At 40.3% G+C, this 14,972-nt stretch overlaps 1 protein-coding gene across 4 annotated transcripts in view; it reads right to left on the minus strand.

Annotated features, from left to right (window-relative positions):
• Positions 1–14,733, minus strand: part of GART (phosphoribosylglycinamide formyltransferase, phosphoribosylglycinamide synthetase, phosphoribosylaminoimidazole synthetase) — a 27,458-nt gene extending 12,725 nt beyond the window's left edge. For 2 of the 4 annotated variants that reach the window (XR_003004977.1, XM_024758292.1), the window contains exons 1-11: positions 14,656–14,733; positions 11,782–11,967; positions 9,018–9,113; positions 8,369–8,543; positions 7,176–7,287; positions 6,043–6,111; positions 4,954–5,079; positions 4,022–4,109; positions 3,382–3,467; positions 3,025–3,193; positions 196–427 (exon numbers count right to left, since the gene is read on the minus strand). Coding sequence is in view for 2 of the 4 variants with exons in the window: in XM_024758292.1 (XP_024614060.1) it covers positions 196–427; positions 3,025–3,193; positions 3,382–3,467; positions 4,022–4,109; positions 4,954–5,079; positions 6,043–6,111; positions 7,176–7,287; positions 8,369–8,543; positions 9,018–9,113; positions 11,782–11,926 (1,298 nt within the window). In the remaining 2 variants the exon portion in view is untranslated. Of the gene's footprint in view, positions 1–178; positions 428–3,024; positions 3,194–3,381; positions 3,468–4,021; positions 4,110–4,953; positions 5,080–6,042; positions 6,112–7,175; positions 7,288–8,368; positions 8,544–9,017; positions 9,114–11,781; positions 11,968–14,655 lie in introns of all 4 variants that reach the window. The other 2 variants (XR_003004978.1, XM_024758293.1) reach the window with 2 other exon arrangements.
• Positions 14,734–14,972: the final 239 nt, after the last annotated feature.

Below are 14,972 nucleotides of genomic sequence, written 5' to 3' on the forward strand. Positions count from 1 at the left end.
CAGCAACGAAGACCCAACACAGCCAAAAATAAAATAAATAAATAATTTATATATATATATATATAAATCAGATCAGTCTCATAGAGTTAAGAATACAGAATGACAATGACTTAGTACAGGGTTAATGGAGTTTTCTACATCACCATTTATGCCAGTTCTGAAGCTGTGCTATAATCACCTTGGTCAGAAGTTTACCTGGGCTGCTGGAGGAAAGCTATGGCATGATAGCCAATGTCCTTCCTATAAATGGCCCCCTCAAACTTTATAGCAGCTAGTCCTTTCTTGGCTTCTTCAAGGGCTGAGATGAGATTTTCCCGGATGGCCGTTACTGTAAGGACCCTACCCCCGTTAGTCACCACTTTGCCATCTTTTAGGGCAGTGCCTGCTTGGAACACCTCTAGTCCTAAAGCTTGAGCCTCAGGAAACCCTGTAAGAGAGCATATTTGACATATCAATTGCAGTAATAATATTCTACACTGTGGCTTATAATTTCCAGAAGTTTTTTAAATAAAATCTTTATTTCACTTAAATGAATCTTCACAAGAATTCTATCAGAAAGGAATTAATGTAATATAGTAAATACAGCCTTTCTCCTAAGAACAGTCTGTTCTGCTCTAGGGTGATAACTGTATTACTAAAACCTTGTGTTATCATAAATCTCATGTAAGAATGATTATTTCAATAAGGAAGGGAAAAAAAAGAAGCTAAGCCCTGAAAAGTTTGAAACTAGAAGCATAAAGTTATTTTCTCCTGAAAAGTTAAAAAAAAAAAAATGAACAAAACCTAAACATCATGAATAAATCCTGCATTTTTTCTTTTTTTTTTTTTGCGGTACACGGGCCTCTGACTGTTAGGGCCTCTCCCGTTGCGGAGCACAGGCTCTGGATGCGCAGGCTCAGCGGCCATGGCTCATGGGCGCAGCCGGCTCCATGGCATGTGGGATCTTCCCGGATGGGGGCACGAAGCCATGTCCCCTGCATCGGCAGGCGGACTCTCAACCACTGCGCCACCAAGGAAGCCCTAAATCCTGCATTTGATCACATTTTTTACTGAAGAGTAAAAGAATATCTTTTTGCTTTATCATAGCCAACTAAATAAAGTTGCTTTCTTTTTTAAAAAAACCAGTAAGATCATTGCAATGCAAAACATATTCTTAATCTTTTCCCTAATACAACAATTGTAAAATTTTAAGACAAATATGATTTAAATTAGGTTTAGGGCTCAGCCTAAAAGAAAATCCCTGGCTTCATTTTTTCTTTTGGCTGCGTTGGGTCTTCGTTGCTGTGTGCGGGCTTTCTCTAGTTGCAGCGAGTGGGCTCAGTAGTTGTGATGCACAGGCTCTAGGGCATGCAGGCTTCAGTAGTTGTGGCTTGTGGGCTCTAGAGCACACACTCAGTAGTTGTGGTGCACAGGCTTAGTTGCCCCGTGGCAAGTGGGATCTTCATGGACCAGGGATCGAATCTGTGTCCCCTGCACTGGCAGGCAGATTTTTAACTACTGTGTCACCAGGGAAGTCCCCTGCTTCATTTTCTTTTGAATTAGTTTTAAGATCTCACATATATATTTTACATTTAAAATATTATTAGACTGTGTTTTCTAAATTCTGAAATGACCAACACGGACAGTTTATAAAAAGACAACCTCTTAATTAAAAAGAAATTTTTTTTCCTTATTAATTAATTTATTTTTGGCTGAGTTGGGTCTTTGCTGCTGTGTGCGGGCTTCCTCTAGTTGTGGTGAGCGGGGGCTTCTCATTGAGGTGGTTTCTCTTGTTGTGGAGCACAGGCTCTAAGCTCATGGGCTCTAGAGCACAGGCTCAACAGTTCTGGTGCACAGGCTTAGTTGCTCCGTGGCATGTGGGATCTTCCCGGACCAGGGCTTGAACAGATGTCCCCTGCACTGGCAGGCGGATTCTTATCCACTGTGCCAGCAGGGAAGTCCCCCCCCCAAAAACTTTCATATCCCTAGTTTGTCCTTTTCCATTTCTCTTTTAGCACCATATTTGGTGATCTGTTAATACACATCTTCCCTAGGTGTTTTTTCTGTTTTTGCTGTATCAAATTTTCTTTAAAACATTTTTTTATTGTAGTTGTTTATAATATCGTGTCTTCTCTAGGTGTTTTTATTTTTTCAAAATATTTATATATTATTTATTTATTTTGGCTGCTCTGGGTCTTAGTTGTGGCATGCAGGTTCTTAGTTGCGGCACGCGTGCGGGATCTAGTTCCCTGACCAAGGATCGAACCTGGGCCCCCTGTATTGGGAGCGCAGTCTTACCCACTGGACCACCAGGGAGGTCCCTCCAGGTGTTTTTATAACATAGGGGCGTTCAGTCACAGGTACTCAAGTATGTGGTGGTATCAGTAACACCCAATATTGGGGTGTCAGAAATAACTATGACACCTGTCACCCCAATCTTAGGGAAATTTCACCAATACAAAAGATCTTGATTCTATCCCTTCCCTTTCTTCATTTTAAAAGGCAATCAGCTCCTAACTGCCCAGCTGCCATGTGTGGGATGCACAGGGCAATGGACTTACTGTCTGGGTAAGACAGTAAATAGGGTGTTTGTATCAAACACAGTATTGGGGTATTAAGGAGGCCAAATGACAGCCTGCTAGGGATTTGAAAGGTCTGGTGTTGGCCTTATCGTGCTGGAACTTATTTATCCTTGATGTAATTTATATTAAAGTTCCTCCAACTCTCATACATTCCTATTATCTTCCTGGCTCTTGGAGGATGGACGAGAAAAGCAGCACTGGGTGATTCTCTGGAAACTTAGCTAGGCCCACTTAAGTCTTCGCTGTGCAGGAAGAGGAACGGACGGCAGTTCTTTAAATACAGTAATTTTGGATATCTGGACACCCGTATCCAACAAGCAACATGCTTATGTTAGAAACCCCTAAAAGGTTACTGATGTCTCTAAACCCTTAAAAGGAACACAACATTGAATGGGACAAAGGCCTACTGTGGTACTGGTCACTTATTACATTGCAATCCAACCTTTTGTTCTCTAATATTCACCTGTTATCTCTACACCTTTGGTGTAGTCTCCTGGATAACCTTTACTTGCCATGACCACAGTTACGGCAGTGCGGTTGTCAAGCCAAACAGGCAGAGATGTGCAGAGCAGGCCATCTAAGGTAGACTGAATCACTTCATAAAGGTCACTTTTAAGAAGTGGGAGGATCACCTGGAAAAACATAATCAACATGGCAACTGAGAGAAATTTCAGTTGTCCTTAGACATTTTATTCACTGGGATACCAGAACTTGCATATGTTTCTCAAAGGTAATTATTTCAAGGCTGATAAATCCTAAGATTAAAACAGCACACATATTCTACAAAGTAACACTTTATATTATTATCTTTATTACTTACTTGGCACTCTGGATCACCAAAACGGCAATTAAACTCCAGAACTTTTGGGCCATCCTTGGTCAGCATTATACCAGCATAGAGGATACCTTCGTTAAAAAATGGAAAAAAAAAAATCTATAATGAAGACACTGTATTGTGACTGTGAAAATCAGAATATAAACTTATAGTACTGAAAGTTTTGGAATGGCCGTAACAAATGTTATAACAGTGGTCAATTAAAAAAAGAAAATGGTGGGCTTCCCTGGTGGCACTGTGGTTAAGAATCCACCTGCCAATGCAGGGGACACGGGTTCGAGCCCTGCTGGGAAGATGCCACAGGCCGCGGAGCAACTAAGCCCATGTACCACATCTACCGAGCCTGTGCTCTAGAGCCCGTGAGCCACAACTACTGAGCCCACGTGCCACAACTACTGAAGCCTGGGCACCTAGAGCCCGAGCTCCACAACAAGAGAAGCCACTGCAATGAGAAGCCCGCACACTACAACGAAGAGTAGCCCGTGCTTGCAGCAACTAGAGAAAGCCGTGTGCAGCAACAAAGACCCAATGTGGCCAAAAATAAATAATAAATAAATTTATAAAAAAAGAAAATGGTGCAAACTTACTTTATAAATAATGTCCACAATGACATCAATATGCTTACCTGTGTATGGCACACCCTCCTGCTGCATGCCATCCACTGTCTTCTGAAGAATAGTATTTTTAATTTCTAGCAACAAATCCTTAGAAACCTAGGGAACATAGAGACTTATTTAAATGTAACTGGTATTTAGCTGAAAAAGTCCTCGCCCACACTGAGGCTCCTTTGTATACTTATAGTATATTCTATGCATACCTCATTAGCCTATAAATTGAGAATCTAGAGTTTATAAATTAATTGTAGAAATTATTGCACATGCATGCTGCAACTAAGAGTCCACATGCTGCAACTGAGACCCAGTGCAGCCAAAATAAATAAATAAACAATTTTTTTAAGTAAAATATATATATAAATAATCACTTTTACTAAATGGTAGTTTTAATACACAAAGTCTAAAGTAAACCCTGTTTGGTTTTTAATCTTTTACTTAAGAAAAATATCTAAAAGGCACCATATTATTAGCACAAACAATTATAACTATCAGCAGTGAAAGGAAATGGGTGAGTTTCTGAAGTGCTAATCTATTTATAATATGCTCAATGCATATTTTTCATAAACATTGTCAAGGAATTGTTTGGAAACATGCTCTATCCGTTATGAAGTAGAAAGACTAGAAGAACAAATGGTAGTCTGACCTGGTTCTCAATTCACCATACCCACTCTTACTGAGCACTTGTGTATAGGGCCCTGGATATCCAAAGATGAATAAGGAGGGGCTAGAAGGATCTGTTCAATCGATATTTAAGTTAGTTCCTCAAAGGCTTTTAGAAAAGGTTAGTTTTAGAGTGAGACCAGAAGAGACACTTTTCATTTAATAGGAAAACCAATTTGCTGATTAGTAATATCATTTACAGAAAAAAAAACCAAGTGTCTAAGAGCTCTTTGAGAAGACCAAAAAATGACTACTGAACTTCAGCTGAGCCTCTGTGAAGTACCTGAGGTGCTGGACAATAGGCTCCCATTCCCCCTGTGTTGGGGCCCTGATCTCCCTCCAGCAATCGCTTATGGTCCTGTGCTGGGGGCATAGGGGCCACAGTCTTTCCATCAGTGAAGCACAGACACTGTAGAGAAAACAAACGGTCCACTTAACCTTAAATGCCAAAAAGTAAAAAAATAATTTAATAAGGAGAACTATATGTACCTTAACTCTAATTAGAGGAAAAGTTTTCTTTTTTAAAGTAAAATGACTTAAAACATAAATAACCCTAAGTTTCCTAGATCGAGAATCAAAAGATCCTGTATACTCTGTTCTGAAGGATCTGTAATTTTTGAGCTAGGTTGGGGGGGGGGGCGCTACTCTCAAAGTAAAAAATTTCAACCTTTCCCCTGTTTAAATAATGGGTGATATAAATCCAATTTGCCTACTGCTACACTGGGGATGATGTAAGTCCAATTTGCCTACTGCTACACTGGGGATGATGTAAGTCCAATTTGCCTACTGCTACACTGGGGATGATTAAAGGAAGATAAATTCTTCGGACTTCCCTGGCGGTGCAGTGGTTAAGAATCTGCCTGCCAATGCAGGGGACACGGGTTCGAACCCTGTTCTGGGAAGATCCCACATGCTGTGGAGAAAACTAAGCCCATGTGGCACAACTACTGAGCCTGTGCTCTAGAGCCTGTGAGCCACAACTGAGCCTGAGAACCACAATCACTGAGGCCATGTGCCACAACTACCGAAGGCTGCACACCTAGAGCCCGTGCTCTGCAACAAGAGAAGCCACCGCAATGAGAAGCCTGCGCATGCAACAAAGAGTAGCCCCGCAGCTCTCAGCAACTACAAAAAGCCTGCGCAGCAACAGACCCAACGCAGCCAAAAATAAATAAGCTTATATATTTAAAAAAAAGAAGATAAATTCTTTTTTCATTTGTATCTGAAATACTAAACGTATACAAATTCCTGTGTAACTGCTCAGTTTATGCTCTTGGATGAAGCGACCAGAGTAAACCAAGCCTTTTTTGGGATCATAGGTCAGATAACACAGCTTATACTCTATAAAAGTCCAAAAGATGAATATACATACAGACACCTCTTCTCCTTCAAGAAGTTCTTCAATGACAGTTGTTTCTCCAGCTTCTCCAAAAGCTTTATCCTTATTGTCGGTAAAAACAAAACAAAGAGAAATAAATTATAAGCTTTTATTATTTACTTAATTGGCTGTTGTCATTTTGCACCATTTGTATTATGAACCAACGCACTAGTATTATAATTTCTCTTTCTCTCTCTGAAAGCTGCAAAGGAACATATATAAATGTTTCCTATTTTAATTTTATTTATTTATTTGTGGCTGCATTGGGTCTTCATTGGTGCACACAGGCTTTTCTCTGGTTGCCCCGAGTGGGGGCTACTCTTCATTGTGGTGCGTGGGCTTCAGTATTTGTGGCTCGCGGGCTCTAGAGCGCAGGCTCGGTAGTTGTGGTGCGCGGGCTTAGTTGCTCCGCGACACGTGAGATCTTCCCAGACCAGGGCTCGAACCCGTGTCCCCTGCACTGGCAGTCGGATTCTTAACCACTGTGCACAAGGGAAGCCCGAATGTTTCCTATTTTCAGAGTTGCAATGATGTAGAGTTAGCACTGGTACAGATGAGATGAACACATCATTTAAACTCTTCTGGGGATCCAGGTTTCCAGTTTCAAATAAGGTTAACAGAAAAACAGATGTTTTCATCATTACCATTTAACTCTTATTTCTGACCTATAATTATGTTTGCTTACAATAATTATACTAATGTCTGTGAAAACAGATTTCCACAAGGGGGAGAAACCCACAACAACCAAGAAGGATCATAAAAAGCTAAGTATATTAATTCATTGCTTCACTTTTCTTAGACCTGAGACACAAAGGATAAATACTTTTTTTGTCCTCATGGATTGTTGAGTATTTATATGTCCTGTAGTCTGAGGACTTTCTACTTTTCAGAGCAGACAACAAAGGATGCTAAACAGAACTTACTTGCAAAGAACAGAATCATAGTTTAGCCATCAGTGTAGATGTGTAATAACCCTTTTATAGAGATGGATTATAATACATAGTACTATGAAAAATAACTGTTTGCTATACGTTTTCCTTGCCTTGAGGAATATTTGTAAGCTTAACAGTATTTATTTATCCAGTGTGACTAGAAAATTATAAACTTTTTAAGAGGGATCAACTTACCTGCATAATCTCCTGTACAGCTTTGCAGGCCTCTTCTTTGCTCTTTGCGACAACTACCCCTTTCCCAGCTGCAAGACCACTGGCCTTCACAACCAAAGCAGGGAAGTCTGCACTGTGAAGACAGAGTAAATTTCAATATCCAATAAATCTTTAAGATTCAAAAGTTTAAAATGCTTTGGCATTGTGTAATAATATGCTATAGCAACAACTGAAAAGCAGAAAAAAAAAAAACTGCTAACACCATTTTGATGTACTTCCTGCCAGGATTTTTTTTCCTATGTATTCCTTTATAGTTGTGGTCATATGGTACATACAGTTTTGTTTTTCTCACTTATCATGAGATCATATAAGCAAAATCTTTGGGGGAAAACAGCACTTGCATAGCATGAATATGGAATGACCTTTTAAGATACAATACAAAGTAATGAATCATGCTCTCCTTCAAGTAAAAGATGTAGCTGTATAAGACCAATATAAGCATGGATACACAGATCATTTCTCCAAGTACACATAAGAAACTGTTGTTGGTAGTTTCTTCTGTTGAGTAGAACTGGAGATCTAGAAGGAGACTTACCCAAAGTAAGTAACAAAATTGTTACTTGGAAGGTATCTGGCTACTAGGAAATAATAAAATTCAATGTAGGATGAAGAAAAAACAAAGAATGAAACTGACCCAACTAAAAAGAAAACATACCAGGTAAAAAGGAAAAGTGTCAACAAAAATAGGGGGCAAAGGCATGTATCTACCAACATTCATTTATTGCTCAATGTTCTCCATATAATAGAGAACAGGATGTTTAATTTTAAGATTTAGGATTGAACAGTGGTGGCAGAAGGCCAAGTGATGATTCCTCACTCTAGTTAATTATTGATGAAAAAAATCACTATCCTTTATGTGGTAAGATGCCACTGTGTCAATTTGGCTAAGAGGGAACGCCTATACAACCAAATATATCCTTTTCCCCTAGAAACTATTCAGCAACAAACATTAAAAAATTTATCTTAAAAAAAAAATTTATCTTTCTGCAAGACCGCAAGAGTAAATCCCATTTTATTTTGATGTTGGAAAAAGGCAGTCTACATCCTATGAGTTTTCCCCTAGAATTATCTTACTATAAACTCGTAACATAAAAGTGACCCGTATATTCAAATATCATATAACAAGTGCCCTTCACAGGCTATCTTCTATTTACCTCATAATGAAGCAGCAGGCTTCTTCAGCTTTGGTGAAAGCTCTCCACTGTGCAGTTGGGATTCCATGTCGGTCCATAAACTCTTTGGCAAATCTCTTGCTGGACTCTAACTGAGCTGCTTCTGCTGTAGGGCCAAAGCACCGCACTCCTGCAGATGTCAGGCTCCCAACAATTCCTAGGGATGGAAACAAGCAGCCGTAGCCCAGCTCTCTGCAGGGCCTTTTCATTCTGAAGAATTAGGATCAGGCTAAATATACATTGAGATGAGGCAAATGGCAGAGAATAACTACGTTTTTCATGTTTTATATAGGATATAAACAAAATGCTACTGACACATGATTCAAATCCAACAAAAATCATGTGTGATATTCAAATATATGGATTATTAAATAGACACCAGAATAGAGCAGAATAAAAACAAAATATTTCCTACAGCTGCAAATTTGATCTCTCATTCAAATTTAGTCTTATTATTCATACTACTGATGCTTGGGGGGGGAATCCTAGAATCCATAAATTTCAAGAGGGTGAAAGCTTTTTCAGTGTATTATATTAGAAATCCTCATCTGTAAAATGTATTAGATGAGATGATCTCCAAGCTCCTGTTAGCACGGTGTATACCATAATAATAAACAGAAATGAACTTTACCAGCAGCCAGAGGTGCCTCTGGTCCAACAACTACAAATTCAATTTTCTCATCTTTGCAGAACTGTGCAAGGGCAGTGTGATCACTGATTGAGATGTCTGTGAAAAGAAAAAAGAAACAAACCCACCTTGTTTATAAAAACATTCTTTAAAACTGTCTATCTGAAATGTAAGTACTATACTTTGGTATGCCTATTTTTTTTTTTTTTTTTTTTTTTTTTTTGCGGTACACGGGCCTCTCACTGCTGTGGCCTCTCCCGTTGCGGAGCACAGGCTCCGGACGCGCAGGCCCAGCGGCCATGGCTCAGGGGCCCAGCCACTCCGCGGTATGTGGGATCCTCCCGGATCGGGGCACGAACCCATGTCCCCTGCATCAGCAGGCGGACTCCCAACCACTGCGCCACCAGGGAAGCCCTGGTATGCCTATTAATTGTTGGTTTTCTTTTACTGGTACAGATGAGTTTCACCATGAGAAATTCAGAGCACAGTACATCAGGCTAACCAACAAAGCTCAGTTCTCTGCTTTGTTATCACTACAGTGATAGCAGAGAACTGAGTAAGTTTTCCAAGAGCTATACTTTCTTGACTATGGTGTTCATGTTGCCAGTGTTGATTGTAAACAAAAAAGTGTACCAGAGAATATACTCAGAAACTGGTCTTTTAAATGTCATTCATTCAAGATTTACTGAGAACTGCTATATGCCAGATACTGTCCTAGTCACCAGGTTAAGATGTAAACACAAACAGGGTCCCTATATTTAAGATGCTTATATTTCACTGTGGGAATGTTGAGTTATAAATATCCAAGCAAAATAATACAAAGTGTAAACAATTAGGCAAATCTGATGTGAGGTAAACTGGGAGGCTATTTCTGATTAAGCCAGAAAGGGTCTCTGTGCAAAGACGTTTAAGCTAAGAACTGAAGGATGACTTTTAAGACCTAGCTCACTGCTCCAATGTACAAGCCAGGTAAATTTTCTTTCTTGATGGGAGTTCTAAGTAGTAGTAGGATCAACCATATATTAATCATGAGTAGGTTCTATAGGCGCTCTTCTGCTTCACTGTTATTTGGGCCACCATTCTTAAGCTGGCTGAAGTCTCTGTACATATGTGGTATTTGTGATGTGTAGGGGATAAGTGCAGAAAAGGCAGAGTTCTCAATCTACAGGAACTGCCTGAGTGGGATAAGGATGGAGTACCATGCACTCTGGGTTAGTAGCTGCAAACACAACTGGGCTGAACAGAGCCAACTACCTCAGCACAGCAAAGGGTGGCAAGAGGAAGATGACACACCTAACCTGTCACTACAAGTGATAGCAGCCTCATGACAGTATTGGGAGATTTTCATGGGCTGGTCTGTATAACATCAATTGCATCTAGATAAAATGTGCCATTTCTTTAAAGAAAAAAAAAATACAATACCTCACTCCTAGAGTTAAGATCCCAGGGAAGCAGATATTTTCTTATCTTTTTCTTATTATTTTTGCTCCTATGTACACAATTATCTTCTCCCAGTTGGTACCTTGCTGGGTCTATGTTCTCTCCATAAATATTATGTGCCACGTAGGGTACTAGGCACATTGCACACAGTGCAAAATGAGACAGGAGACACGGGACTTCCCTGGTGGCGCAGTGGTTAAGAATCTCCCTGCCAATGCAGGGGACACTGGTTCGAGCCCTGGTCCTAGAAGATCCCACATGCCGCAGAGCAACTAAGCCCGTGCGCCACAACTGCTGAGCCTGTGCTCTAGAGCCCGTGAGCCACAACTACCGAAGCCTGCGCACCTAGAGCCTGCGCTCTGCAACAAGGAAGTCACCGCAATGAGAAGGCCATTCACCAAAACGAAGTGTAGACCCCGCTCGCCACAACTAGAGAAAGCCCACGCGCAGCAACGAAGACCCATCGCAGCCAAAAATAAATAAATTTATTTTAAAAAAGACATGCGACTTCCTTGCCCTCATGCAGTTTACATTCTAGAGCTTATGTTCTAGGAGGGAAATGAAGATAGGAGACAGACAAAAGTAAAAGAAGATACAGATAATAGTTCATGATTGAAAACAAATGAATTGGGGGGTGAACATGCTTTACTTAGAAACTTTAGGAAAGTCCTCTTTGAGATGGTAACATAAGTTGAGACCTGAATGATGAAGAGCCAGTCATGCTAGGAGTAAGAACGAAGTCCAAGGCAGCTCTGTTTGGGATACTGGCAGGACTGCATGGATAGGGCACAGTGAAAAGAAAACAAGGGCTATAAAAGATCAGCCTGGAAAGGCCGGCAGAGGCCAGATCACAGAGGGTTTCGTAAGGACAGGAGTTTGAGTTTTATGCTGACTACTATGAGAAGTCACTGAAGAATTTAATGCAGCATAAGAATCAATCATCTTTTCCTATTTACCAGTGGAAGAGATGAAGGCTGAGATCTATTATGGAGTAAGAATTGGCAGAACTTACATTTAATAGCACTGCTCAATTTTGCATTCCCCAAAATACACACCAAAACACCTTTAACCTATATTAGGCATTTTGTAACTTTTTCAGTGGACGTGTTTTGTAAGTTTTAAAATAATCTAAGGTAAGAAAATGATACACTCTGAACAACAGGATACCTTAAATTACAACATATGGCAAGTATTCAAATTACCACATAAATTTCTGGGTTAAAAAAAGCATTCAAATCTGAACAGCAATTGACCTTTATAAAGAAGAGATGTGAGTGACAGTTTTATCATTTACAATCGTTCACTTTTACTTCAAAAAAATGATTACCAGTGTTCGAAATCTTTTCAGAGCAGGCAGTGCCTGCATTTCCTGGGGTAACTAACACTTGTTTGACATGATTAGACTGTGCAAGTTTCCAGGCCAGAGTATGTTCCCTTCCTCCATTGCCAATTACAAGTACTCGGGCTGCCATTGCTCAGTCTGCAAAGCAGGAATTCAGCAGGAAAATGAAAGCTGCAGAAAGAAAACCACAGTTGATAGTTTAGAATACATATACTTTAGAAATCACGATTTCTAAATATGATTTAAGTAGTTATTTGTAATCATACAAATAACATTTTATCCCAGCAATTTATTTGTGAACAACTAGGATTCATAATTTGAGAAATATGACTGTGTACTCTTAAGGATTAGAGCAGTACTTTAAAGCTCCTTATTGCATTAAAGCAAAATCTATGAACAATCACCCTTCTTTGGGCTTCACTTTTATTTATTTATTTTGGCCGTGCTGGGTCTCAGCTGCGGCAAGTGGGATCTTTGTTGCGGCATGCGGAATCTTTTAGTTGCAGCATGCAGACTGCTAGCTGCGGCATGCATGCGGGATCCAGCTACCCGGACCAGGGATTGAACCCTGGCCCCCTGCATTGGGAGGGCAGACTCCCACCCACTGGGCCACCAGGGAAGTCCCTGGGCTTCACTTTTAGAAGATTTAAAAATCATCAAATCTCAGTTAAAAATGAAAATGTTTTAACTTTAGACACCAAATTGAAAATAACTGTTTTTAAACCTTTAGTCTTATAAATAATAGACTTTAAAGTTACAATAAATTCAAAGAAATGTTTAAGACTAGAGCCCATAAAGGGTCAAATAGTAAACATTTTCTGAGGGCCATATAGTCTGTGTTGCAATTACTGAACTCTGACACTGTAGTATGAAAGCTGCCTTGGACAAGAGACAAATGTGGCCTGGCTATGTCCAGTAAAAACTTACATAAATAGGCAGTTGGCTGTAGGTCATAGTTTGCCTACTTCTGCTCTAAGTAACAGGAAGCTATCAGAGGTTTATAAAGCATAACTGTGGCTGTGTTTCCATAAAACTGTATTTATGGACACTGCAATTTGAATTTTGTATAACTGTCATGTGTCACAGAAACATCACTTTTCCTTTTCTTCCCACGAACATTTAACAATGTAAAAACTATTCTTATTTGGTGGACTGTACAAAAACAGGTAGTAGGAAGATGGGCACAAGAGCAGTAGTCTGCTGACCCCTATTTAAGAAGTTAGTGCAATATGCCAGAAAATTGGTAGAGAAGGCAAAAATCAAATTTGAACACGTCTTGCTTAGTTCTGGCATTTGATCCTGGGCAGGATAGGCAACTATCTCTCAAGCTAACAGTGTGACCCTGGTTAAGTTCTTACTACCTGCAATTCAATTTCTTCACATCTTAAAAGGTGGAATTAAGAGAATTTGTCTTATGAGGCCTTGTAAGAATTGAAATGACATTTACAAACAATTAGTACAATTTCTTACACTCAGCAGTAGTAAATGCTAACCTGGTATATTTTATTTATTACTTTTGCCAAATTGATGCTTTAGGGAGAGAAAGAAATTCTAACAAGAAAACAAAAAGCCAAAGGAATGAATAACTTGTCACATTCATTTACTAATTTTCAGAAGACATGTAATTATGTAGAAGGCAAACTGATAACAGGAAAAACTGAAATCAGTTACTTCTCGTGAGATGCTAGCAATTACATGTTTAAAGAAAAATATAATTTGCTAATATAAAGAAGATTTTTTGAGCACTAACTTCGTGCCAGATGCTATTCTAAATGCTTTTCACGAATTACTTCACTTAATCTTAAGAATTCTGTGAGGCAGATAGGATTACCATGCCCGCTTTGCAGATAAATAAGTAAGGCTCAGTTAGGTTATGTAACTTGCTGCAGGTCACATAGATAAGTGGGGATGTAGCCTGGATTCCAACGGAACCAATTTTGCTTCAGATACTCTTTAACACTTGAAAATATGAGGAAGAAAAAAATTACTAAATTATCATCTCGGAGAAAAACACTATTTTAGCTTACTGGAAAAGACTTGCCGCGTGTATCGACATATCTGAAATGAACGTATCTTTAAATTTAGAGAAAACATTTATGTTTAGTTTGAATAAGAGGGTCAGTGAAGGGAAATTATCCTGATTACTGCCGCGGATCTCAGAAATAGGATTAGGACTCAGCCTGAGGGAATCTACACCCAGGAGTGGCTAGGAGGCCGCCACCCAGCGTTGCCTAGGTTTGAGTTAAGGAGTTAAGACTTCCTAGCTGGGATACCTTGAGGGACTTAACCTTCTTGGGCCTCAGTCATCTAAATGGGTAACACGAGGAGAATTAGAGAGCCAGGAAAAGCCATTTCAAAGGACTTGGTGAATTGGGACTTCCCTGGCGGTCCAGTGGTTAAGACTCTGCGCTTCCACTGCAGGGGGCCTGGATTCCATCCCTAGTCAGGGAACTTAGATACTGCATGCTGTGCAGCATTGCCAAAAAAAAAGAAAACAAAACACAAAGGACTTGGTGAATAAAATAAGGTGGAAACCAACTACAAAATGGGACTAAGTAATCTGCTAGAGACAAAGGATGCAAAATAAGAAAATATGCAATTTAGGTGCATGACCTAAAAAACCTAAGAAAAGCAGAGAGATGCAAAAAGGCCCTGACATCTTACAAAGCAGAGAAAGTGATAGATCCAATGTAAACCTCAGTTAAAACTGAAAAGCACATGGCCAACCCTCACCCACTGCGATTAAAAATGAGGACAATCCCTACCGCCAAACCAGTTCCTACAGTTTCATCCAATTCCTGATAGTAATCCCCAAACCAAACCATAAAAGTACTTTCCTGAAAAGCGGAGGAAACTTACCCACGGACCCAAGGCTGTCTGGGCGCTCGCACTTAGACCCTCGCTGCGCGCTCTGAGCCCACTCTCCCGCCGCGCGCCGGAAGTCGGCCGAGGGGATCGGGCGCGCACGCCCCCCGCCCACCCGCCCCGCCCCCGGCTGGCTTCGCTTCCCCATTGGTCGGTGTGGCCAGTGGGCCCCACCGCGAGGTAATCAAGAGTGATTCCCTCCCGCTCTCGGGCGCGGCCTGAACCTCCCCCAGAGCAAAGCTCCCAAGCTCTAGCGAGTTTACAATGTAACACTGTAGTGTCAGGTGCCACGTAACGTCTCTTCGCTTCTT

Source organism: Neophocaena asiaeorientalis, unplaced genomic scaffold, assembly GCF_003031525.2.
Source record: "Neophocaena asiaeorientalis asiaeorientalis breed wild unplaced genomic scaffold, Neophocaena_asiaeorientalis_V1.1 scaffold45, whole genome shotgun sequence".
NCBI lineage: Eukaryota > Metazoa > Chordata > Mammalia > Artiodactyla > Phocoenidae > Neophocaena > Neophocaena asiaeorientalis.